At 37.0% G+C, this 24,995-nt stretch overlaps 1 protein-coding gene across 3 annotated transcripts in view; it reads right to left on the bottom strand.

Annotated features, from left to right (window-relative positions):
* The window catches only part of NTN4 (netrin 4), a 107,409-nt gene that overhangs the window by 18,269 nt on the left and 64,145 nt on the right, over window positions 1-24,995 (bottom strand). For all 3 annotated transcript variants that reach the window (XM_079937825.1, XM_079937823.1, XM_079937824.1), the window contains 2 exons: window positions 24,241-24,367; window positions 22,069-22,257 (listed from right to left, as the gene is read on the bottom strand). In XM_079937825.1, the coding sequence (XP_079793951.1) occupies window positions 22,069-22,257; window positions 24,241-24,367 (316 nt within the window). The remainder of the gene's footprint in view (window positions 1-22,068; window positions 22,258-24,240; window positions 24,368-24,995) is intronic.

Below are 24,995 nucleotides of genomic sequence, written 5' to 3'. Positions count from 1 at the left end.
GCTTAATTTGATTTGTTGAACGTTTGTGTCCCCCGGCTTCAGATTTGTATGTTGAAGGCTAATCCCCAATGTGATGGTATTTAGAGGTGGGGGGCCTTTAGGAGGTTTGGATACAATTTGGGGGAGATGAGATTGGTGGCCTTATAAGGGAATGAAGAATGCAGAGCTCTCTTCTTTGTGAAGGATGTGAGGCAACAACAGAGGTTGGCAGTCTGCAACCCAGAAGAGAGCTCTCACCAGAACTGGACCATGCTGGTACCATATTGCGGACTTCAACCTCCAGTTATTTCTCCAACTGTGGGGAATAAACGTTTACCTTTTAAGCCACCTAGTCTATGGTATCTTGTTATAGCAGCCTGTATGGGCTAAGACAGCTCCTCAGACTAGAATCTATAATCAGCCACTTCTGCAAGTCCTTTCTATTAATCAAAAGTCCTTCCCCTCAGCCCTCTCCCAACTCCTGCGATTGCCTACTGCTCAGTTTGACAATCCCCAACACTTTCTTTGTTCATGGGCTAGCAAGAGTAGCTGAACAAAGTAAAAAAAAAATGTGCTTGTTGGGTTTATCACAAATTTGTGTACCCTAACCTCAGTAGGGTCCCCTAACTGATGCTCATTAGCCCTATTTATTCAGTTGTCCCTGCCTATTTTTTTAAAATAAAATTCCTCACAGTGGGTGTCCCAAAATTTCTCCAGACTTTTTAATTCACCCTCACCACTTGGTCTGAAGATTCTGATTCACTGATAAGGTCCTCAGGTAATCTTTTCTCCACCTCAAAATCTCTTTATCTTCAACTTTCCACGCTTTTCTCTAAGAATCAAATGAGAAAGCTGGAAGAGATCTTGCTTTATGGCCTTGTCTCTCACAAGCTCTGTGATTTTGGACAAAAAATTTAACTTTTGTGAATGTCGGTTTCTTCATTTGGGTATCTACATTACACAGAGATTTGATGAGGATGAAACTATTTTAAATGAGATTACTTCAGCAAGGTGCATAGCACAGAGTCTGACACCTGCCGGCCGGCTCTTCCTTCTGAATCTTCTCAATTAACTTTCTAGATCCCACTCCCTCCTTTATCCCCTTGGAAACTTACTCTATTGATTACTTTCTTTGTCATTAAAAGCTCTGTTTGGCTTCAATCTGGCTTCACATCAACTACTAACTGTGTGACTTTTGGCAAGATACCTAGCCTCTCGTTTTCTCAGTTTTCTCTTCTATAAAATGGAAAAGAGAACAATATCTACCCTCATACAGTTGTAAGGGTGAAAGGAGATCACGTATATAAAGCACTTAGTATAGTGTATGGCATATGGTTAGTTAATCGTGAGTTAAATAACTAATGAATTCATTAGATAATTCTTGTAGAAGCATAGAGTCTATGCCTGTATAAGTTATGGTGACTCACGGATATGAGTCAAGGAGCTCATATCCGTGTGGGGGAAACAGAGGAATAAACAAAACATTTCCATAATCTGTGATTAGCACTCTGATAGAGCTCTGTAAGAGCACAGAGGAGGGGTGCACAGGCTGAGGGTCTCACATAGGATCCACAAAGGAGGGGTCATTTAGACATCTGAGTTGATCCTAAAAGATGAGTAGGAGTTTGCAAGGTGAAAAGGAGGGGAAGATAGGCAGTTGCTTATTTCAGCCTGTCTTTAGATTCTCTCCCCGTTGCATTTCTTTTAAATAATTAAAACAAAATTTTAATTGTGGTAAAAAACACATACCATAAAATTTACCATCTTAACCATTTTTAAGTGTATGGTTCATCCTCATTGCATTTTATGTTTCTGCATTATACGTGGAAGCTCTTCCTGCTTCCTGAAAACGTGAAACTCTTTCATGCCTCAGTGCCCCTGGCTGTGCCTGCATTGTTTTTACCTTTACCCTTCCTTGTCCCACGCCTTCCGGACAATTAACCACCCTCTCTTCTATGCTGCCTCTGTTCTTTGTATATATTTCTATTCTGTGTGTATCACAGTGCATTATTATTTATGTGCCTGTCTCCCTTATTACTGGACTCTGAACTCATTGACAGAAGGATCTTTATCTTCTTATTTTTGCTTTCTATGCCCCAGAACAGAGCCTGGTACATAGTAGATGCCCAAATAAGAATTTACGGAATTGACCTGAAGGACATTCCAGGCTGTAGGAGTCATATGTGAAAGGGCCTATTTGGGGACTGTGAGAAGGTTACTGTGTCTAGAGTGTGCATTGAGTGGAAAGCAGTTGGAGCTGATGAGCCTGAAGAAAAAGCTATAGAGTTACGTTTGGAGCCAGACTGAGGCAGGGCCTAACCCAGGAAGTTGAATTTTGTCTTATGGGTATAAAGAATCATAGGAAGTAAAATGTTAAAAAAGCAGAACTACGACATGGTTATAATTTAATTTTGACAGTTACTTTGGCATCATTGTATGAAATAGACTGCAGTAGGGGGAGACTGATGGCAGAGAAACCAAAGAAATGAGAGAGAACAAGGAACTTGACTAAGACAGCAGATGAAGGAATGGGAGAAAACCTTATTTTTTTTAATAGTGAATTGATAGGGTTCAGAGGCCATCTGGATGAGGAGGAAGAATGCATTGTTGAGGGACAAACAGAAACTGAGGAAGATTTTAAGGTTTGTAGTTTATGAAAGTGAATGACTAGAGCAGGTTGGGATAGGTGAATCCGTGTTGGGGTGGAGATAGGGAAGGGAGGGAGAAGAGAGTGAGTTCAGGGTTAGACATATTAAGTTTGAGATGTCTGAAGGATGCACCAATAAGTTATAATACACAACTGGAAATAATAATCTGAAGTGTAGGAGAAAGTTGGGGTCACAAATACAGTGTTGAGAGTTGTCAGCAGATGGGGGTTGAAACTAGGAGGGCTGGATGAGATTTCCCAGGGATAGTGTATAGAGTGAGAAGGCAACCAAGGGTGGAACACTGGTCCAGGCAGATAAGGACCAGATAGAGAGGGAAAAGAATCAAGTAGGTGTTGTTATAGAAACCAAAGGATGAGAAAGTTTCAAGTGATTAACAATGTAAGACAACACAGAATGAGTAAGTCACATAAGATTTATAATAGGACAGTAATGCTGTCAAACAGGAAGGTGTTGGTGACTTGTGAGAAGAGGAGCTGAAGAAATGCAGGTATTGATGGTGTAGTACTCTGTTTAGATCTCTTTAATTTTGTTAAGCCTATAATCATTAGTGCAGTGGTTCCCAAACCAGCAGGAATGTGAGAAGTCTGCAAAAGTTCTTTACATCTTACATATGTGAAACACACTCTTCCTCTCCTCCCTTATGCTCTCCTTGGTTGAGAACCACTACAGTAAGGGCATGGAATATTGCCTTTTTTTTTTTTTAAACAAAAGGTATAAATTATCTTCTTGAGACTATTCATTTATTTGCTTACTCAACCAACATGTGTTAGTTAATAATTCTAATGTTTACGAAGCATTTGTAGTCTACAAAACACAACTGCCCCTTAATCAAACATTTAAGATCCTTCATACTATGGCCCTAGCCCACTTTTCCGGTCTTACTTTTCATTACTCTCTTGCCTATAGCCCTCATTCTAATCGAATGGGATGAATTCTTGCAGATAGCCTTTATTCTAATTAAATGAACCCCCAACCTTTCCTGTTTCTGTACCTTTATTAATTTCAATAGGGAAATCTTTTCTCCTATATCTATCTTCCAAAATTCTACACGTCCTTTAAGATCTATTCAAGTGTCACCCCTAAAGTTGTCGCTGGAAGGGTATGGTCAAAGCGATTCAACCATTTGGAGCAGTGGAAGTGCTCAAGGTAGCAGCTCTGTTTGCACCTTTCTTGTAAAGACAGAACTTCAAAACTCATATTCAGTGATATTCAGAAAAGAGATGCAGCACCCTTCCCTCTGCTACCCTCTCCCACCTCACCAAGTATGAAGCCCAAAGCAGCCATTCCAGTTACCCATCTAATGGACAAGTTTACCTTCTTTGAGAAGTCATTCCTTATTTCAGCACAGTTGAATATGATTTCATCCTTTCTTTGAAACCCTCTAGTGCTTTAAAAATAACACTTCTTCTTATCGCTCTGGTCTCTTCTACTTTGCATTTCAGACAGTCAGAGGTTTACTTTTCTCTGTCAAGCCGGTATGTAAATTCCTTGAAGGTGAGCATGGGTCTCACTCACCTATCCCCTGAAGGGTTTAGTGGAGGTAGACTTGGGTTCAACTCCTAGCTAAATTTTTACCTTTATGAGCCCCACATTTCTATTTTACCAGGTGGTACCGAGAGTTAAATGAGCCATAATGTATGTCCCTAGCACTTAACAGGCAATTAGCAGATAGCAAATTATGGCTGCTCAAAAAAAGACTGTTTTTGTTTGTTTTTATTCTTATTCCTCTTCTGTGACGTCTGTCTTCTTGATCTTTCCCTATTTTCTATTGGATTATTGTTCTAAAACAGACTGTTAAATTGAATTAAAAGGCAGTGATAAAAGAAACTATTTACAAAGGACAGAGGAGGAAAACACCATAATAGATTTTGTTCGAAAGGATAACAATGTGTGTGTTTGTTTAAGGCAGCATTTATTTGTCTGTTCACTTACTCAACAGACATTTAATGAGCATCTACTATGTGCTAAATACTGAACAAACTCCTAGGGATAAGACAGTCTTGGCCCTTAAAGAGATTCATAATTTAGAAGAATAATTATTACAAGATTAAAAAAAAACTTACCTAACACAAGAGAGAAGTAAACATTTTGCTTCTAAAACGCTGAATTTCTCAGGAGACCAGTTTTATTTTAATTCATACAGTTACGGTGATCACTATTTCCACATTAAATCCCCAGATATGTTTTCTTTTGGTTGGGCCTCATTATGAAAACATTAGGCATTTTCTCTTAAGATAGCAAAGCACTTTTGATTTTTCATTTGTTTTTAATTAAATAATTTGGAGGTATTATATAATATGTAACATGAATGTATCAAAATGCTATGACTTTAAATTAAATCCCATAATCCAGTATAAACATTTCATCATTTTGAGGTGACTAAACCAATAGTTACTGTATGATTCAGTTAAGTCAACTTGGTTCTTGACAGCAGACAGGGAGCCAGAAGAAAGACAATGTAGGACTCTCATCTATTATTATATGGTATTCCACCACCACCACCATTATCTTTTACTCTAATAGAAGATCCAATCCTTTCTAGGATTTGACCTCTCTGTACTGCCATGTATTTTATTATATTTATTTAATTTTTAAATAAACTTACTTATTTTATTTTTGGCTGCGTTGGGTCTTCATTGCTACGAGCAGGCTTTCTCTAGCTGCGGTGAGCAGGGGCCAGTCTTCGTTGTGGTGTGGTGGGCTTCTCATTGCGGTGGCTTCTCTTGTTGCGGAGCACGGGCTCTAGGTGCACAGGCTTCAGTAGTTGTAGCTCGCGGGTTCTAGAGCGCAGGCTCAGTAGTTGTGGCGCACGGGCTTAGTTGCTCCGTGGCATGTGGGATCTTCCTGGACCAGGGCTCGAACCCGTTTCCCCTGTGTTGGCAGGTGGATTCTCAACCACTGCGTCACAAGGGAAGCCCTGCCATATATTTTAAAACCTACACACATTTCAGGAATGGCCAGAGAAGAATGTGATTCTATCACATGTGCTAGTGGATTTCTGTCAATGTGACTTTTCACATAATTACAAGATAAAAATACCATTTGGAAACTATGCAGAACTAGCTTCAGGCAGAAGGCCCTGACACCTTTCATGGCATACTTTTTCGGACTGCACACGGAGGCTTGCCTTGCATACCTATCTCTTGAAGTTTGTATAGCAGGCAATATCTGACACACATAATCTACATTTCTTATTTTCTTCCAAAATGCAAATATATTTTCTTCTTGCTTGGGGGGAAAAAAAGTTTCTTCTTAGATTCTGGTTCAGGTTCTGATCCTCCAACATATATTTCTTTTTTTTTTTTAAATTTATTTACTTTATTAATGTATTACTTTTGGCTACGAGTCTTCATTGTTGTGCGCAGGCTTTCTCTAGTTGTGGCGAGCGGGGGATACTCTTTGTTGCAGTGCACAGGCTTCTCATTGCGGTGGCTCCTCTTGTTGCGGAGCACGGGCTCTAGACACGTGGGCTTCAGTAGTTGTGGCTCGCGGGCTCTAGAGCGCAGGCTCGGTAGTTGTGGCACATGGGCTTAGTTGCTCCATGGCATGTGGGATCTTCCCGGACCAGGGCTCGAACCCGTGTCCCCTGCATTGGCAGGTGGATTCTTAACCACTGCACCACCAGGGAAGCCCCAACATATATTTCTTACCAATTGTTGATTCTAAAATGCAACCTAAGCACTTACTTTTTATGCATTCATTATGATGAACGTCAAATTAGAACCCAATTGCAGTGACATAAATCCTTGACTTCAGCTTTCTCCTTGTTAGACATAAAACCCAATAGTAAAGATTGAACTAACATCATATACTATTATTCTAAACTTATTTGTTTCATTACCACTTTTGGTATATTCAGCTGTGGTAAATTGTTCTTGACAGCCAAAAATTGCCTGGTAACCAGATATGTTTAGAAACTATGTTGTCTACCTAGGTAGCAAATCATTACTGGAGTAATTATTACCACTACCCCCCAAAAGAAAATTTGCCCTAGGCTGCTCTCACATAATCATATTGGCAAAGCAAAATTATTAAAAATGTCATTTTAATTCCTCACTATTGTCACAAGATTTCTTTAATAATGAAAACATCTTATTTTAAACAGTATGTTCTATACTGGTATGTCCTGTTATAAGAAAACATGACATAGTAATACAAAACTTCCAGAACAGATGAGATAGAGGAAATGGGTACTTTACAAAAGATTTCACAACAATTTTCCTTCAAATAATGAATTTAGATAATTGCTAAATGTTGTACAAATTTTACAAATATATATTACAGATATATATTTGTAATTACATCTATTTTGTGAAGTATTGTCCCTCCATAGAGCATGCACAGAAAAGAGGACATGAGCTGCTTTTCTCCTAGGAAACATAACTATTAATGAAGCAATGGGTGAACACGTTTTTAAATAACCTTGTGTATCTGTAAGGCTCTAAACTAATAATTGTTTCAATCACAAAGGCTGACAATAAATACAGCTGTCTGGAAAGTACTTGTAATATCTCAGGAAGACATAAAATAAAACAAAGGCAATGTAATAGAGTTGGTAAGGGCACAAACTTAGGAGTCAGACTAGAAGAGTTCAAATTCTGGTTATGAGGCTTATTCCTTATATGACTGTGAAATTAACCCCCTCAAGTCTCAGTTTTCTCATTCATGAAGGAAGAGTAAAAATACTTAGGCTATAGAGTTGTTTGTGTGAGGACTAAATGAGATAGTGTATATGTGTAGCAATGTTTCAGGCATTTAGTGGTACCATATGCTTAGATAATAACTATTATTGTTATCTGGATGAAACATATTGGTTTTAAAATGTCCATCATTCATTCATTCATTCATTCATTATACCTTTACCAAAGAGTTCTTGAGCTTTAGTGTTAACATGAATTATGCTAGGGGCTGAAGATACAAAGACAAATACAGTCATATCTCTTCAGAGAGGGAAGAGAGATATGCAAATAAATAATTACAGGGCAGTAAATGTTAAAACAGAGGTAGACCAGGGTGCATGGAAACACAGAAGAAAGAATAATAACTGCCTCATTATAGATATGGGTTGTTTTTTAAGGAAATTAATGATCTAACTGGCTTTCAAAATATGCTGAAATTCCTTGCTTTGCACCTGTGAGGAACTGGTGGCAAACAGCTTTCTTGACTAATCTAAATCCTATAGAATTAGGTTACTCTCTTGTTACATGTTCCTTTCTTTGCTTAAAAAACAAATTAATCGGCTATTACTTTCATTTTTTGGATCACAGTATGTTGAGAAAAAGTAGGGTATTATCTATGATCCTGCTGCTTATAGGGAGATACCCTGCCATGGAATGTAGGACAAAAGTCACAGCTGTCAATCTACATGAACATAATAAGCATGTAAACATGGGTACAAAATGGCCAGGAACATAATGGAAGAGTTATGGCTTCCTTTATTTTGATGGGGTTGCTAAAGCATTTGATGGTAGAGTCGCAGGAGACCACTGCTGCCTTTTCATCTTTATTCCCACCTTCACTTGAGCTCTATGAGTCTTCACATCTTTCACTCAGAGTGATCCACAGTGCCAAGTGTGCAGCAGAAACAGCCTGCTGAGTTTAGCATCTCACCTTTTTTAAATTGCCCGAACTCCTTAGTATTACCTGATGGCTCTAGCTTTTGCCATTTTATTAGTAAAAGCTACACTTGGAGCAAAATACCCTGAAAGTATTTGCTCCTGATTTAGCTTTTCTAAAAACAGAACTCAAAGTTCAAGGCCCTCAGCTGGGAAAGAAACTGCTCGTCAAGCCCTTTCACCACTGCTCAGTGGCCACTCCTTCAGCTGCGCCTCCCAGCCTCCCAACATTGTTTTCTCCTGCAAAGGCCAAGGCCCTACAGAATTTCTGATGGAGAATTTTTAATATCAAAGCCATTTTGAAAGCTGTCCAGCTTCCTGCCGAGGTTCTTAGAAGGAACAGAAGATGACTTTGAGATGCAGCTCCAAACAGAAGGAGACAGTATGAACTGTCATTACTATATTAAGTGTGAAGTTAAATGTTAGATAAAATGAAGTCTTCTACATTTTTTGGGCATTATTTTCTCCTTCTACTATCAACTGGTTTTTTTTTTTTTGCTAGTGGATGGATAGCTACAAATAATAGAGAAAAAACTAAATGAACTTTACTCAAAGACAATATGGTTTTTACCCCTTTACTCTCCTAAGGAGCATCTTTTTATTCATCCTTTAAATGTTATATACATTGTATTCAAAGATAGCTTGTTCCACAATATTCAATATGTTAATTTCAAAAAAAAATTACACTAGAATAAATTTAATAAGAAAATAATCTAAATTAGGATTTGCCTATCAGGTACTGAAATGTGATATCTCCTGAACTGTACATCACACACAAAAGAAAGAGATCCATTTATGCATGAGATCTATTCATTCTTGCCTCTATTAAATGCTTTTTAAAAATAAATATAAGGTATTTAAGTGTATTTCCTATCTGTCTTCTATACGCTTTTAAATGGGCAATGCAAATAAATACAAAAGTCATGCCCTTTAAAAATTTTTTTTAAATTCAATTGTTTGAATATACTCCCACTGAATTTTTATTTTATTTATTTACTTATTTTTGGCCACACCACGCAGCATGCAGAATCTTAGTTCCACTACCAGGGATCAAACTGTACCCTCTGCAGTGGAAGCACACAGTCTTAAGCACTGGACAGCCAGGGAAGTCCCAATGCCCTTTATTTTTAATGCTTCACTATGTGACCACTGCTCAGACCCTCAGTTTGATTTCTGTATCATTCCTTTCCTGTTTACTAGTTGTAACTGAGCCAGTTCCTATTTATTTCTGAGTATATCTAAGAGATCTTAGCAAGCTAAATAGCCGATTTTATATTCCTAGGTTGCTACTTTAGTTAAAATTGAAGAAAGTACTTTTGAGTGTACAGACAAATTTTACTATGGGAAAACTTTTTAGTATAATTTTGGACAATGTATTTTGCTTTGGAGAATTTGGTTTGATCATACACCATTATCTTTTTTGTTGAAGACAGTCTTCTATATTCCCAGGCCACTCAGGTACCACTCAGGTGCCTAGTTCCTAGCTAGGCATCTAGTGAGAAACTGGGGTCATCTCTAACTCCTTTTTCCTTTGGAGAAAGAACCCCTATTGACTCCATTTATCTCCATGGAACTGATGGGTTAGCCTCTGCTAGATTCTGTCATGGTACCCTTTTCTTCTTAATACTTAATGCAGTTTTTAATTTACATATTTACTTGGGTAAATTTATTTATAGTTTGTTCCCATGGGGTAAGGGACTGTTTTGTTGTATATACCGTGAATAGGATAGGGCTGCCACATGATAGGCACTGAGTAAATCCTTGTTGAGTTTTTTAAAAATGGATTAATTATAGCCAGTTAATAGATATTTCTTAATGACTGATGGTCTTCTGGCCTCCAATGTAATTTTGTTATGATTTTTCGCCTCATTGCTGTCTCCATAGTACATTGTGAAGGCCTAGAAGGTAGGGGCCATGTCTTTTCATCTCTGTATCCCCAAAACCTAGGACCATGACTGACCCATTTTCAGAACTTAATCTCTGTTGAATGAATGTGCCTCTCAATGAGCAACAACCAGGAAATGATTTTATGTTTTGATGAACCTCCTAAAAGGCTCATACTATTTCTTTTACAGGTTTTTAGTATCTTAGCATCATAGCATTGCAACACTAAGATATTAGAAACAGAACAAACACAGCAAATTCATAAAGAACTGAAATGGTCAAACAGAACAGAATATTCTGAATCTTCCCAGTGCAAGACTGATCCCTGCATGAGTGCAAGACTGCTTCCTACATTTAATGCTACACTCAGTCAAGTACTGTTATTTATTATTTGCAAGAAAAGTTCTTTATTCTAACTCTGTGGGAGAGATTCCCCACCCCTAAATGCCTCTCACTGGCAGCAAAGCATTTTTTTTCACATTAATCAATCTGAAATTCCTTTCCTCACTTTCATCCAATTATATATAATTATGACTCATTGTTCTAGGTAAGTTAAATTATTCTTTGCCCCTCCCTATGTCCCCTTATACCTTTCAAGTATATGTAAAAAGTTGTTGTATTCTCCCTGAGCAGTTTACTAGTTGATCTGAGAATATTTATCTTCTTTCATATTTATTCATTAGTATCGCTCTTTTCCTGACTGTTTTGTTGGTCTATTTGAAGCACTCTCCATTTACCTTCACCTTTCTTATACTAAAATTCCTTAAGATAAATACAGCTCTTAAGATTCAAGAATGCAAGTGTGTGTGTGTGTGTGTGTGTGTGTGTGTGTGTGTGTGTGTGTGTGTGTGTATATATATATATATATACAAAATTTCCGATTATTTCTGCCTTTGTTTACTCATTTTGTTTTCGTCAGTTAGGTCACAGTATGGAATCAAGTTCTTCGGATCTTTATAGGTCTTTGGATCAAAGTCTTTGGGGTCAGACAAATCTGGGTTCAAATCTCTGCCTCTGACCAGCTGTGTGAACTTGGACAAATTATGTAGTCAATTTAAGCCTTGGTGTCCTCATTTATAAAATACAAAAGATACCACCTAACTTGTAAAGATTGCTAAATGAGAAAACTTATGTAAATTGCCCAGCACAGTGTCTGACCTATAATAGCCACTCAACAAATGCTAGTTCTCTTCTTTATACCCCATCTAGTTTTGTCTAGGCTTTCTGAGAGTTTAGATATTTTATAATTATTTGCTTGATTATTTAATGCTTCTTCTCATCAAATGCAGAATAGCATATTATTTATTTATTCAGTGAACTGTTCTGGAGACATTTTAGAGAATTCCATGACCTCTCCCACTTCTCTTCCAAAATTTCACTGACTTTTATTATTCATCAGTTCATAAAATGTCTCCTTTTTGTGGTGAATTTTAATGTTATTTAAGCTTTTTAAAGGATAGTCCTAGTATGATTATTACATAATGATATATGTATTTTACCTAGCTCTTTCACTTCTTAACCTTCCGGTTTTACATCCTAGATTTTTTTAAAACTGAGATTAAAGTTTCCCAACTCTTATTGCCAAGTCACTGTTCTATTTAAAGTTTGCTTTTCAAAAACAGTTACTTCATATTGGTTCTATGCTGGAATCATTCACAGTTGCTTCCAAAATAAAACAAAGATGTCTATGTTGTTTATATGACATAAGATGACTTCATGTGGATTTGCTAAAACTACAATTTGAAAGAAAAAGCCCACTGAGCTACTACTGGAAGAAATGTCAATGACCCTTGGGGAACAATTCTTTTCTGAGATGGACTGGAATACAGGCACAAGAATGAAAAATGGAAGGTGATATTGTGATAAGGTATTCTGGATTTTATTAATTTAACAATTATACTTCAAAGACAATTTGAAGGTAAAGAATAACCATGCTAAAGGTAGAATGAAATAGTTGTTAAATAGAGGTACAAGCAGAGAGAGACAGTGATTCTTCTTGCGACCATGTTGAGAAGGTGATATCTGAGTAGACTGTGAAGGATGGAAAGATGGTCTGCAGCAAGATAGTCACCCACTCAAGGCACTTGTATTTCCATCAGTTGAACAGTTTTCATCTAAGCCAGAAAGAAGAAAGAAGAAATAAAAAGCAAGAAGGAACACAAGAGAGATTTGAATGGATGATAGAACTCTTTCTTTACAGAGATAGCTTGCTACTTAGGGTAATGGTAACCAAGTAACCAAACACTATCTTGGTAAACATTTGGTTTAGGTTTTAGGGCAGAGGGACTAAGTTTATTTCTATTCACTCTCTGTTAAAAGGCAGTTGAATACATTTATTTTGTCCCACCAGGGAAGAAGGAAGGGCATGTCAGTTCTTCAAGAGGTTGTTTACTCTGACAGAGAATGAATGATACTTTCTTTTCCATTTGCTGATTTTTCTTTAGATGTAGAAAGAGACTATGCAATAGTCAAAAATATGTCTTGACATAAAAGTCAATTCATTCGTTGTAAAGTAACTAACTGGCTATTTCCCAAAAAGAGAACTAATTCTGTTCTATAAAGCATTTCTTCTGTTCTATAAAACATCTGTTTCAATCCACGTGTCCTACTAAAGGAAGGGAAATTTTCTATAGAAAAATGTCATGGACTAGCTGTCAATATTCCATACCCAATCAATTTCCCACCCGTTGAACATTTAACATATCCTTTGGTGTTAAAAGAATAGGGAAGCGGGGGAGGATGGGACTTCATGAAGTACTGGCTTCAATATTTATTTCAATACCAACATAACATACTTATACTAGTTTAATGCTATGTTCTGGAATATGTAAACATGGAAGTAAAAGCAAATTGTCAATGTAGTGATAAGCTAATTTTATTATAAATTCTAATCTCATTATAATAATTCACTTTAAAGTATGAGGTATTTATGGTAAATAAACCTGTACACTATGAGTAAGGGAGTCCTGTGAATGGAATTGCTTGGTATTTATTTTGAAACTGTTACATGAAAAACAGACATCCTAGAATTCTTCCAGAAATTTTCTTGGAGAAAAACAGAGGTTCTGAGTTAGACAGCCTTATGTGGGAGAAGATAATTGAATGAATGCTTACCAGCATTTATATCTATCATTGAGTCAGGAAAAACATGTCTAGCCAGAGTTTTAGTAATCCTTTAGGATTTTCCACCAGAGATATGGCTAATTCAGGGAGTGGATTAAGTTATAGATGATAATTAGCTCAAAATCTTTGATCCAAGGATGAAAGTGAACAGAGTTCACACTAGAAACAGGAATAGTATGTGTAGTGGTTCTCACATGCTAGCCTGGAGACCAAAAGTCTGAGTCAGAATCACCAATGATGCTTTTTAAAATAAAATACAAATTTCTGTCTCCATCCCTGTTGGAGATTCTGATTCAGCAGATCTAGGGCAGGGCTCTGAAATTTCATATTTCAGCAACTTTTCCCAAGTGATTCTGGTCCACATACAGGTTTGGGAACCAGTTACTAGATAGCAACAGTGCTTGAGATCAGATAAGGGGGCTGTGAAAGTGGAAGCCAGACTTTGTTCAAAGGAGAGAAACCATCCACTTTTGGTTTAGAGTCTGAGTTCCTGATATTAAAAATATATATATGGTAGCTTGAAATAGGCCATGGTGGGAATATTTATTTATTTATAATATTTATTTATTATTTATTTATTTGGCTGCGCCGGGTCTTAGTTGCGGCACATGGGATCTTCATTGCCACGTGTGGGGTCTTTGTTGCGGCATGCAGGATCTTTTAGTTGTGGCACGCGGGATCTTTAGTTGCAGCATGCGAACTCTTAGTTGTGACATGCATGTAGGACCTAGTTCCCTGACTAGGGATCGAACCTGGGTCCCCTGCATTGGGAGTGTGGAGTCTTAACCGTGGACCACCAGGGAAATCCCCATGGTGGGAATATTTAAACCATAGAAATTGACCAGTGCTACAAATCAGGGCTTTCTCCCCCCTAGAAAGCCAGCGTGCCACTGTCCAGTAGGATTATTCTATTTTTAATATGCTTGCCATAGGAAAATCTACTTAGGTTATAGGCTACTAAAGGCACATAAGTGACTTTAAAGATTTCAAGTGAGCTACTCTAGAAGAAGCTTCTCTTTATTTATTTTTTTACACAGTAGGTTCTTATTAGTTTTCCATTTTATACACATTAGTGTATATATGTCGATCCCAATCTCCCAGTTCATCACACACACACACACACACACACACACACACACACACTTTCCCCCCTTGGTGTCCCTACGTCTGTCTCTACATCTGTGTAGAAGAGACTTCTCTTTTAGAACAAAGAGACAGTATTCCTCCAAGTGTCTCAGTACACAGTAATAGTTATATTTCTCATGTATCTTAACAACCAGTTTGCGCCTCCATTCTGCTCTCAGCCCTAGATTCAGCTGGAGAGATTCACGTTGTCTCTTGTGTTTATAGATGTTAAATGCACTGTCTTTAAAAAAAAAATTTTTTTTTCTGAGTTGTAGAAATAAATTCAGTTTCAATGATCTCCACTAGTCTTAAAAAAGAACAAACAACATCTCTAAAATCCTCAGAAGTAATTTCTTGACTATGAAAATGTGTAGTTGATTGTTTGGGTCCCACAGTTGACTCTAGTTAAGGTTAAAATAAAGAGGAATTGAGAACAAAGATGATTTAATTTCTCACAGGAATAAATCTATTGGCTAGTAGATTTGGTTCAGGGCCCTGTTTATTCAGCTTTGGTGAACTTATGGCCATTAACTACAAGTGTACACATAAGGACCATAGTTTAGCATGATGTTTGTCAGGAGGAAAAAAATAGCCTAGAACATCCATGGGACCAGTAAGTCCTGAGTATTCTGTTCAATGTATAGTATATAGATTCTGTGAGGAAGAATAAACATCAATTCATTCCCTTTTCTAGATTATCTCGTTAAAGGCAACAAAGGCAATCATAGATTAGAAAGTAGGACAAACTTTGTATTTCAGCACTTTAAAAGGAAAAAATAAAAACAGCCACCAAGGAAGTATGGAAGGCATCTTTCTAAGGAAGCCTCCCCTTAATTGCCCTCACACCACCCCCAAACTCTCCTTGAGGCACTTCATGTGTCACTTTCATTGCATTTTCCTCATATGATGGGGGGACATTAATACTTTTGTGCTTTTGTGAAAGTTAAGTGAGTTACTAAATATACAGCCCTTTGAACAGTGAACAGAAAAGAGTAGGCACTCAATAAATGTCAGCTATTACTATTATATCATTACCGTCACCACAGTGTATTGAAATGATCTGTTACTATAAATTTCTCCCCATCTAGAATGTAAGATCCTTTAGGGAAGACCTTTTCATCTTTTTCAGAGCTAGTGCTTACTGCAGTGCCTGCCATAGAGGAGCTGTTTTTCCAATAAGTGCGTCTTTGGCTAAATTGAGCTATGATTTATAAACTTCGACCTGCTGTTTCAGGCTTTCAATAGTTCCAACTCCTGAGAAGACATAAACTAGGAAATAAGGGTGACAAGGTTTTGATACATCGTCGCTGATAATCCAATAGTAAACTTTGACCTGCTGTTTCAGGTTTTCAATAGTTCCAACTCCTGAGAAGACATAAACTAGGAAATAAGGGTGAGAAGGGTTTTGATACATCGTCACTGATAATCCAATAGACGGTAATTGTCCAGGCCTATTTAATATTATGTTTGTAATTATTTCACTGATAGAAATATAAAGTTTATTATTTCCTTGATAAACAGTTGTAGGCTCTAGCACTTGGAAATGAGGAGCAAACATACAGAAGGAATCTTCTAGGATATGTCTTTGTAAGTGACTCTTCATATAGATATGGCCACAAGACAATAGCAGTATTTCCCATGCATTCTGTAGAATGCTGGTCCTAAAAGATGCTCTGTAAGAAAAGCATTCTCTGATTAGATTTGGGAGACAGACTTCAGAGCTCTATAGGAGGTTTATCATGAACACTAGCATATTAAAAGCTCTGAGAAATCCTGAAGAAAAGAAACCTTTGATTAATTCACCACTTCCTGAATTTGAAGTCTGTAGAAAAATTTCCCCGAATCTAGTTCCCATTAACACCTTTCGGAGTTAGTGTTCCATGAATCAAACTTTGGAAAATGCTATATCATAGAAACACATTTATCCAGATTTCCATTTTTTTCCTCAATAAATCTCTATGTAATTCATTAAAAAATCTAAGTCTATGTGCATACAAACAGAGATGCAAACTCTGGTTAATTTGGATGCTAAGGGAATAGTGGGATATTCTGTCTGGCTAACTAATTTTTTAAAATTAACTGTAGAGTAAATGCTAACTGCATTTAACCCTTGATGAAAAGTACTCTGCAGCATTCTCAAACTTCAATATAACACAACCACCTGAGAATTTTGGTAAAGCGCATGTTTGATTCAGTAGGTCTGGGGTGGGATCAGAGGTTCTGCTACTTCTAATCAGCAACTGGATGATGCCAGTGCAGCTGGTCTTTGGACCACACACTGAGTATCAGGTTACTTTTCTGCCTTGGTAAGCACAGTAGAGTAAATATAATAAAATTGTTACTTTGAATAACATTGTACATGCTGTTGATGGAACCACACACTGAGATAGTTTAAATTTTTAGAGGTATCCACTTGTTTTCTTGATACTACCTTCCTCATAAAAGTAAAGTGGGACCCAATGGGCAGAAAAGTTGTAGCTCTAGCGATATTTCTATCAGCACTTAGTGTGAAATGTGGTGTACTGTAGGTACTTAATAACTGTTAAGTACATTAACCTATTTGTCATACACTTTATTATCAGCCTTGGTAACTGTAAAGGTGATACAGAGACACATCTGCTAAGGAGGGAGTTAATGATAAGAAAATATTACTAAATAAAAATGAAAATGTTGCCAAACATTGCCAATCAAACAGTATAGTATGGAAAATACTTGAAAGAGAAAAAAATTGAATGTGCTAATAAGTGGTGGAATTTACCCCTGGCGCAGAAAAGGGAAGGGAAGAACCAGAATAATGTTCTGGAAGAAGGTGCCAGTAAGAAAACCCATGCTAGGGAAGTGGACACAGGCATCTCTGCCCCAAACATGTGCTGGAATAGTCATAAAGTGAATGGAGATACGCCTTCCTCAGGCAGCCTACCCAGGATCAAGGGTATGTCTAGAAAACGAAAAAAGGAAATACAGATCTTCTATACTAATCCATCCACCACCTACAAATTATGCTAAAAGGACTAAATTGGTACCAGTTATTTTCATAATCCCCCTACTTGGTGCAAGTATTGTGTACATGTTTTTAACTAGGAATGATTAGCAATATGAATTATTCGTAGTAGCTTCTAGCTTGAAGTCTTTCAGTACCCCAGATGCAGGGGAATTCTATAATTTAAGGGGTTGAGAAACTAATCCAGACAAGTATGTTACAATTGTCTTATAATGTTTTCTTCCTCCCTCCCTCCCTTCCCTTCTCTTTCTTTCTTTCTTTCTTTCTTTCTTTTTCTTTCTTTCTTTCTTTCTTTCTTTCTTTCTTTCTTTCTTTCTTTCTTTCTTTCTTTCTTTCTTTCTTTCTCTCTTTCTCTCTTTCTTTCCTTCTTTCTTTTAAATATATTAATGTGCTCTTCATGCAGTTTTCATTAAAATAGCTTTGATACCTTTGGTCTTCGGACACTTGGATATTGCCTATAAATATCAACTGGCAGGGTCCAGGTAATTATACTAAAGGTACCTATTGACTGATTATCATCTACTTGTGGATAGTTCAATCCACACCATCTCACTGACTGAGGCGTCCAAGATGAGGGCACCTCTAGCCAACCACCCATCTTCTCTATTTCTCTCATCCTCATACTCCTTTAATGTCCTCCCCCTCTTTTTTTGCCTCTATAGCCATTCTGAAATTTTTTCAGTTCTTTGAACATGCTATAGTCTTTCTTCCTTCTGCTCCTTTTTAGCACTGGTTGTTCTCTCTGCTGGGAATATTCCTACCCATGTTATGTTGATTCCTATTAAACTTCAGGTCTCCTTAATGAAAAAATTAACTCTTGTTCATTGCCCCTCCTATGAGCTGCCCTGTACACTCGCTAAACAATACTGGTCATACTTGTGTGATCTAACACACACACGTATATACCACTAGTTGCCTATACACACACACACACACACATACACACACACACACATATGTGTATGTATATATATATATATATATATATATATATATATATATATATATATACACACACATTTATATGCACATACACACACACTCATAAGCTCTTTAAAAAGACTGTGTCTCTTGCTCACTGTTATAATTCCCAAGAATTAGCACACAGTAGTGTTCAATAAGAATTTGTAGAATGAAAGAATAAGTTTTTTAAATGTCCTAATTTTGCTCAAGTCTATTGACCTTGGAAATCAAACACTATAATATGGAAAATACTGTCTCTATTGACATTTTCACAGGCTAAAAAATAATAAAAAGTTATGTGTTTTGTTAGTTTTAGCTACCTTCTCAAATTTTGCTTATGTTTTTATAGAACTGTAGTTTGGGGACCAAAAACCTATAAAGCCTTTTCGGCACAAGTCCCTAGAAGAGCTATATAAGTAGTGGGGTAACTTTTAAAATAATCTCCTCTTTCATGCTCTTTTTATAAAACTCTGAAGCCATGAGCCCTCTAGGATTTACATAGTTAGAGCTGGCAACCTTTTTACGTTTTGTAAGAATATGAGCAGTAGCTTGAACATAGAACAGTAACAAAACAAAAAAAAACACAAGGTATTTATCTTGGCTCCAAGTCTGCCAATAAACCTTTCTATTTCTCTTTTTATTGGTAAGACACAGACATTTTAAAAAAAAGTCACTGTTTTAATCTTTTGTACATTTACTTACCTTACAATTTTATAAAGCTGCAGAATTTAAAGTTTGATTAGTAAAGTAAAACGCAGTGCATAATATGCAATGCTTTCAAATTAATCTGAACATTATATCAGTAAAATATATTTGAAATATATGAAACTTTCCTAATTAAATCACTTGGCCCCCAGTACCGTAGGGAATAAATACTAAAATTTTTAGGATAGCATACAAGACTCTCTAAAATCTAGCCCTAATCAATGTTTCAAAGTTTTCTTTCACTGTTCTTGTAGATCTTCTACTTGTTACTCTAATGAAAGTGACCAGCCATTTGCTATACCAGAACATAGGAGATACTTGAATGTTAGTTAGATATTAGAAACTGGGTTTGTTTTAACCAATGTAAGTAAAATTGGGGGAACCTTCAACTAGACCAGTGTTTCTCAAACTTTAGCTTGCATGAGAAACACCTGGAGGGCTTGGAAAACTCAGATTTCTGGGCTCCACCCAAAGAATTTTTGATTCAGTTGGTCTGGGCTGGAGTCTGAGAATTTGCATTTCTAACACATTTCCCACGTGATGCTGTTGCTGATGGCCCTGCAACCACACTTTGAGAATCACTGGTTTGCTTGTTAACTTCAACTAAGTTAAAAAAAAAAACAGAAAATCCCACAAACTTCCAGTTACAAGATAAATAAGTTTTGGGGTTGTAATGTACAACATGATAACTATAGTTAATACCATACTGTATATGTGAAAATTGCTAAGAGAGTACATCATAAAAGTTCTCATCACAAGGAAAAAAACTGTAACTATGTGAGGTGATGGATGTTAATTAAACTTACTGTGGTGATCATTTCACCATTATACATATACTAAATGATTATGTTGTACACCTTAAACTTATACAATGCTATATACCAATCATTTCTCAATAAAACTGGGGGAAAATAAAAAAAAATACTGCATCTTGTCACTCCTCATTCCAAATCTCTGGCACCTTGGATCTTTCTTAACTTGTTTTGGTGATAAAAGCACTTATCACCTTCTAACATACTATATATTTCACTTATTACTTATATTTATTGTGTGTCTTCTCTGCTAGAATATAAGCTCCTTGAGCACAGGGGTCTTTGTTTTGTTCCTGAACACATCCTAAGCCCTTGGCACATAGTAGGCACTCAATGTATATCCACTGAATGAACGAATGAATGAAGGAAGGAAGGAATACATTAGGTACTTTGTACAACATACTGTTTCAAGTCAGTGCTATATAACAGTATCTTTTTGAAAATGTTGCCTGTTGCTATACAAGACAGTTACAAGTATCTAAGTTACTCAATGACAAATGAATTTCCTTTCCTGTTTCATCTGCTTGTTAGTCCATACATTCTTATTTTTAGACATTTCTACTAGTGGTCTGAGGATGTGGAATACACACATACATATCTATTTAAATATATCCTGTACAAATGGTGTTAGGGCTGAATATATTCTAGATTGAAATTTCATAAGCAGATCCTTCAGTCAGCACATGGAGTTAAGGAAACTACATTTTAGTCCCTAAGGTACTGTGGATTTTAAAGAAGTAATTATCTTTGACATAAGGTATATTTAGTCAATAAAGAGTAGAAACTCTATAGTGTTATTTCCCACTGTCTATCTTATAGGACAACAGTTATTATAATACTAGTTTTCATTTCTTGGGGGCTTACTATATGACAAGCAACGCGCTAAACACTCCACATACTTTAGCTTATGTAGTTCTCATTACAACCCTGTTGGGAGAAGGAAATCGAAGTGCAAAGAGCTTCAACAGCTGGCGTAGGATGACACGGCCGTAAGGGGCAGGGAAAGCTTCTACTCTAGATCTGTTTGAAACCGTTTAAAATGAAAGTCTGAGTACAACAAGGAGCAGGAGTAAAACAGAATTCTTGCAGAAATATTATGACATAAATCCAAATTTGGGGCTCAAGGTTGAAAGGGAGCTGTTGCACATTCTGTCTTCCACAGCCTAAGAGAGAAAGCTTATAACAAGGAAGACCACTCATATTTCATGTAGGTATCTCCTGCTTGAGGTTAAAACTGTATTTTCAAGAGCAATAGAATTTTTCCTTTAAATTAAAAATGAACCCAAGATTTTAAATGATTGTTTCCCATTGTATTGCTCCTTTCCTGTCACTGTTTTTGATCTAGAACATGGAGTCCTTGGCGGGGAAAGGAAGGGCATGATCATTCATCTCCATTAACAGTCTTGAGTGGTTTCTGTTATCTAATAATTTCTGAGTTGACAGACGTGGAAATGCTCATGTAGTTAAATGACTATTCATCCACACTGGACTTCTACTTAAGCTCTGCATATATCTTTCACAGTCATGTTTCAGGTAATGTCTCATTAATTGAGCAGATCTTTTAAGATTCTACTCTTTTTTCAAATAAACCTCTTCTTGGAGTTATACCAACAAAAAAGCAGAACCATTCTGTAACAGTTTAGTATTTGGGGGGAGAGTAGGGAATTATTGTTATGTTCTAAATTCATTGCTACATTAGAGCAGAGTCAAGCAAATTGCATTCACAATGAAACCAAAACCTGTCGTTTTTCAGGTGTTCAAATTCACTGCAGAGATGAACACTAGAGTGACCCAAGTGCAGATAACCACTCTTTCTTTCGTCTATTTGAGTCCATTATTGTCTGCGTCCTACTCATATGTTTGGTCTTAAGATGATCTTAAATATATCTCCCTCTTCATCATTCTTTTTTCTCTCTTATTAAACATCTTGTTTTCCAAAATGTGGTGCTATAGGAAACAATTTTACTTCATGGAGAGTGAGAAAGGACATTGTCTTTAAGAATATTACACTGTTTCCACCTAACAGATTGAAAATTCTTACCCCTTATCAATGAAGTTAACTGATGTGTGTGAGTGGATTGTCTGAGAATTTCATGACCTCTCTCCCACGCGTGAGCAAATGAAGGATGGAGAGTCATCTCTTTTGTACAGATCGACCTTTTTTTTTTCCCAGTAACCATTAATTCACTTACATTTGCAAGCATCTGGGGCAGAGAAAGGTCTTCGGAGGTCCCGGTAGAAGCCTGGCTTACATCGTTGGCAATGCTGACCTTCTGTGTTGTGCTGACAGTCATTGCAGACGCCACCACTACGATTCCCTGATGCCTCCCACACATTAATGTCAAAGTGACAGGCATCAGCATGTCCATTGCACTTGCAGGCTGGGAAAAAGAAGCATGGGAGGAAAACAAAGAATTAAAAATAAAATGACAGGTTCTCTAATATTCAGGCAGTTAAAAGTAGGGTAAGCTGATTCCTAATTTTTAAAAATTTACTTTTTTCACATTCAGAGACATAGAGAACAGACTTGTGGTTGCCAAGGGGGAGGGGAGATGGGGAAGGGACGAGTGGCAGTTCGGGGTTAACAGATGCAAACAATTATATATAGAATGGATAAACAACAAGGTCTTACTGTACAGCACAGGGAACTATATTCAATATCCTGTGATAAACCGTAATGGAAAAGAATATTTTTAAAAGAATGTATATATATGTACATACATCTATCTGTATGTATAACTGAATCACTTTGCTGTACAGCAGAAATTAACACAACATTGTAAATCAACTATACTTCCATTAAAAAAAATTTAGTTTTTTGAGTAGTATACATTTTCACAGTACAAGATTCAAAACAGTATAAAAACATTTATACATTAAGAACTCTTTCACCCCATTTCCTCTGGCCTTCAGCAGCTGCTTTCCTTTCTTCCTTCCTTCCTTCTCTTTCTCCCCTCCTTCCCTCCCTCCTTCCTCCGAGCCTAGAAGGAACCTCCTGGTGGACAGGGGTTAGTAACTTGGCAGATAGATTGATTTACCTTTCATGAAGTACTATTCCTCAGCTATTGCTGTACTGGTGAGTACGAGGTAGTCTCCTATAGAAGCCTTAATTTTCTTATAGAAGAGGCTTGCAGAGTTTCTCATATAACAATTTCTCAAAGGCATTTCTAAGATTATCAGTCAATAGTGCCAAGTGACAAGTCTCTGTGTTCTATATGTGTTTAGATATGCAGCTGGTTTCGGTGGAAAGGGCCAGAATGGCACTCTAGGAATTTAGGAGAAATTCTTTAGATTCTCTTGATGAGTGATTTGAATAAGGATCCAGACTTTTTTCTGGAGGTCAACTGCATTTGAAAATGTTTGTGCTATTGTTTTTCATTGTTTCCTTGATGTGTTATGATACTTTGACCAGACTCATAGTCTTTAAAAAGCATATTGTAAGATAATTTAAGAGTTATGCTTAGAGGAAATCCTTTACATTTCCTAGAAACTAAAATAAATCAGTTATGATTCCAAATTATGTAAGCGAAGAGACTTCTCACAGTTTTACCCACTGTACTTGCCTTTAAATCCTAGTAAAACTGAAGTCTGTGAGTGTAAACATTGTTAAGGCCATGTGTATTTCTCTGTGCATGTGTATTTCTATTTCATGTATATTTCATTTTGAATTGCAAAGAAAAAATATGATTCATGTTCCCATAGTTTTTACCCTTCTATCTAATCTCCAACCTCAAACCCAAAGTTAGCCATGGCAATGTTAGTCTCATTCTTGACGAACTGGCTTAGTTTTAAATCTAATTTGTCACTACAAGTATCATAAGTGAAAAGAAAGGCATTATGGCATTACAGAAAAAAAAGCATTTAATTTGGAGTCTGAAGAGCAGGGATCAAGTCCTGACTCTATCATTTACTAACTTTGGCAAGTTACTTAATCTTATTGAGCCTCAGTTTCCTGATCTCTAAAATGGGATTAACACCACCTACTTTATAAGGTTGTTTTGAGAACTGAATTCAAGATAGCTATTTTCATGATTATAATTCAATATCTCAGCTATGATGGTAACTGCACATTCTAATCCTCAGTTGCTCTTGCGTCTAGCCATGTTTTATTATGTCAAAGTCTCAGGGAGGGTGCTTAGGTCCCACATAGTGTCTCAGCAAATGGGCAACACATTATTGGCAAAATAGTATATCGGTGATTTTGCAAGCAGTAATTGTTTCCAAATGGCTGAAGTTACAGTGGGCAGTGATATGGTTTATGTTTGATATGGGCTACTACCTTATATTGTGTTTCTAGAGACAACAAGGAGTCCATAGATGTTTACTTTACAAAGAAGGCTCTGAGTCTGTGGTTTGGTACTTACTTCTGCACTCTTTTGGAGACCCTGTTTTGCCATCAGCTGCCTCCCAGGGGCGATCATTGTATAAAGGTGCACAATGTTGGCAGTGGGTGCCTGCCGTGTTGTGCTTACACATACACTTTCCATGGACCTGCAAACAAAAATAAGTAAGCACTATGAGCACAAACAGTGCTAGGAAAGAACACTCTTCCCACAACCTCATCTCATTGGTTGGCTTTAGCCATATGACATTCATTCATTTTTGCTGAGAAGTTAGTCATCAAGATGAAAGATCCTTTCTTTAGTTTGTCTTTTTGTTAATTCATATCCTTGGCTATAGAATATGTGACCCTAATGAGCAGTTCTGAGATACTGGCTAGGCATTTACTTAAATTTGTTTTGTTTTGTTTTTTTGTTTTTGGTTATTTATTTATTTATTTATTTGTGGCTGCGTTGGGTCTTCGTTGTGGTGCACGGGCTTCTCATTGTGGTGGCTTCTCTTGTTTCGGAGCACGGGCTCTAGGCGCACAGGCTTCAGTAGTTGTGGCACACGGGCTCAGTAGTTGTGGCTCGCAGGCTCTAGAGCGCAGGCTCAGTAGTTGTGGTGCATGGGCTTAGTTGCTCCGTGGCACGTGGGATATTCCCGGTCCAGGGCTCAAACCTGTGTCCCCTGCATTGGCAGGCGGATTCTTAACCACTGCACAACCAGGGAAGCCCTACTTAAATTTTTAATACCTTTAAATTATTTTATTCTTTACACAGAAGTAATACATCTTCAA

This window comes from Stenella coeruleoalba (genome assembly GCF_951394435.1).
Source record: "Stenella coeruleoalba genome assembly, chromosome: 11".
In the NCBI taxonomy this organism is placed as follows: Eukaryota; Metazoa; Chordata; class Mammalia; order Artiodactyla; family Delphinidae; genus Stenella; species Stenella coeruleoalba.
Note: the sequence above shows the minus strand (reverse complement) of the source record. Positions and strands in the feature narration are given on the sequence as shown.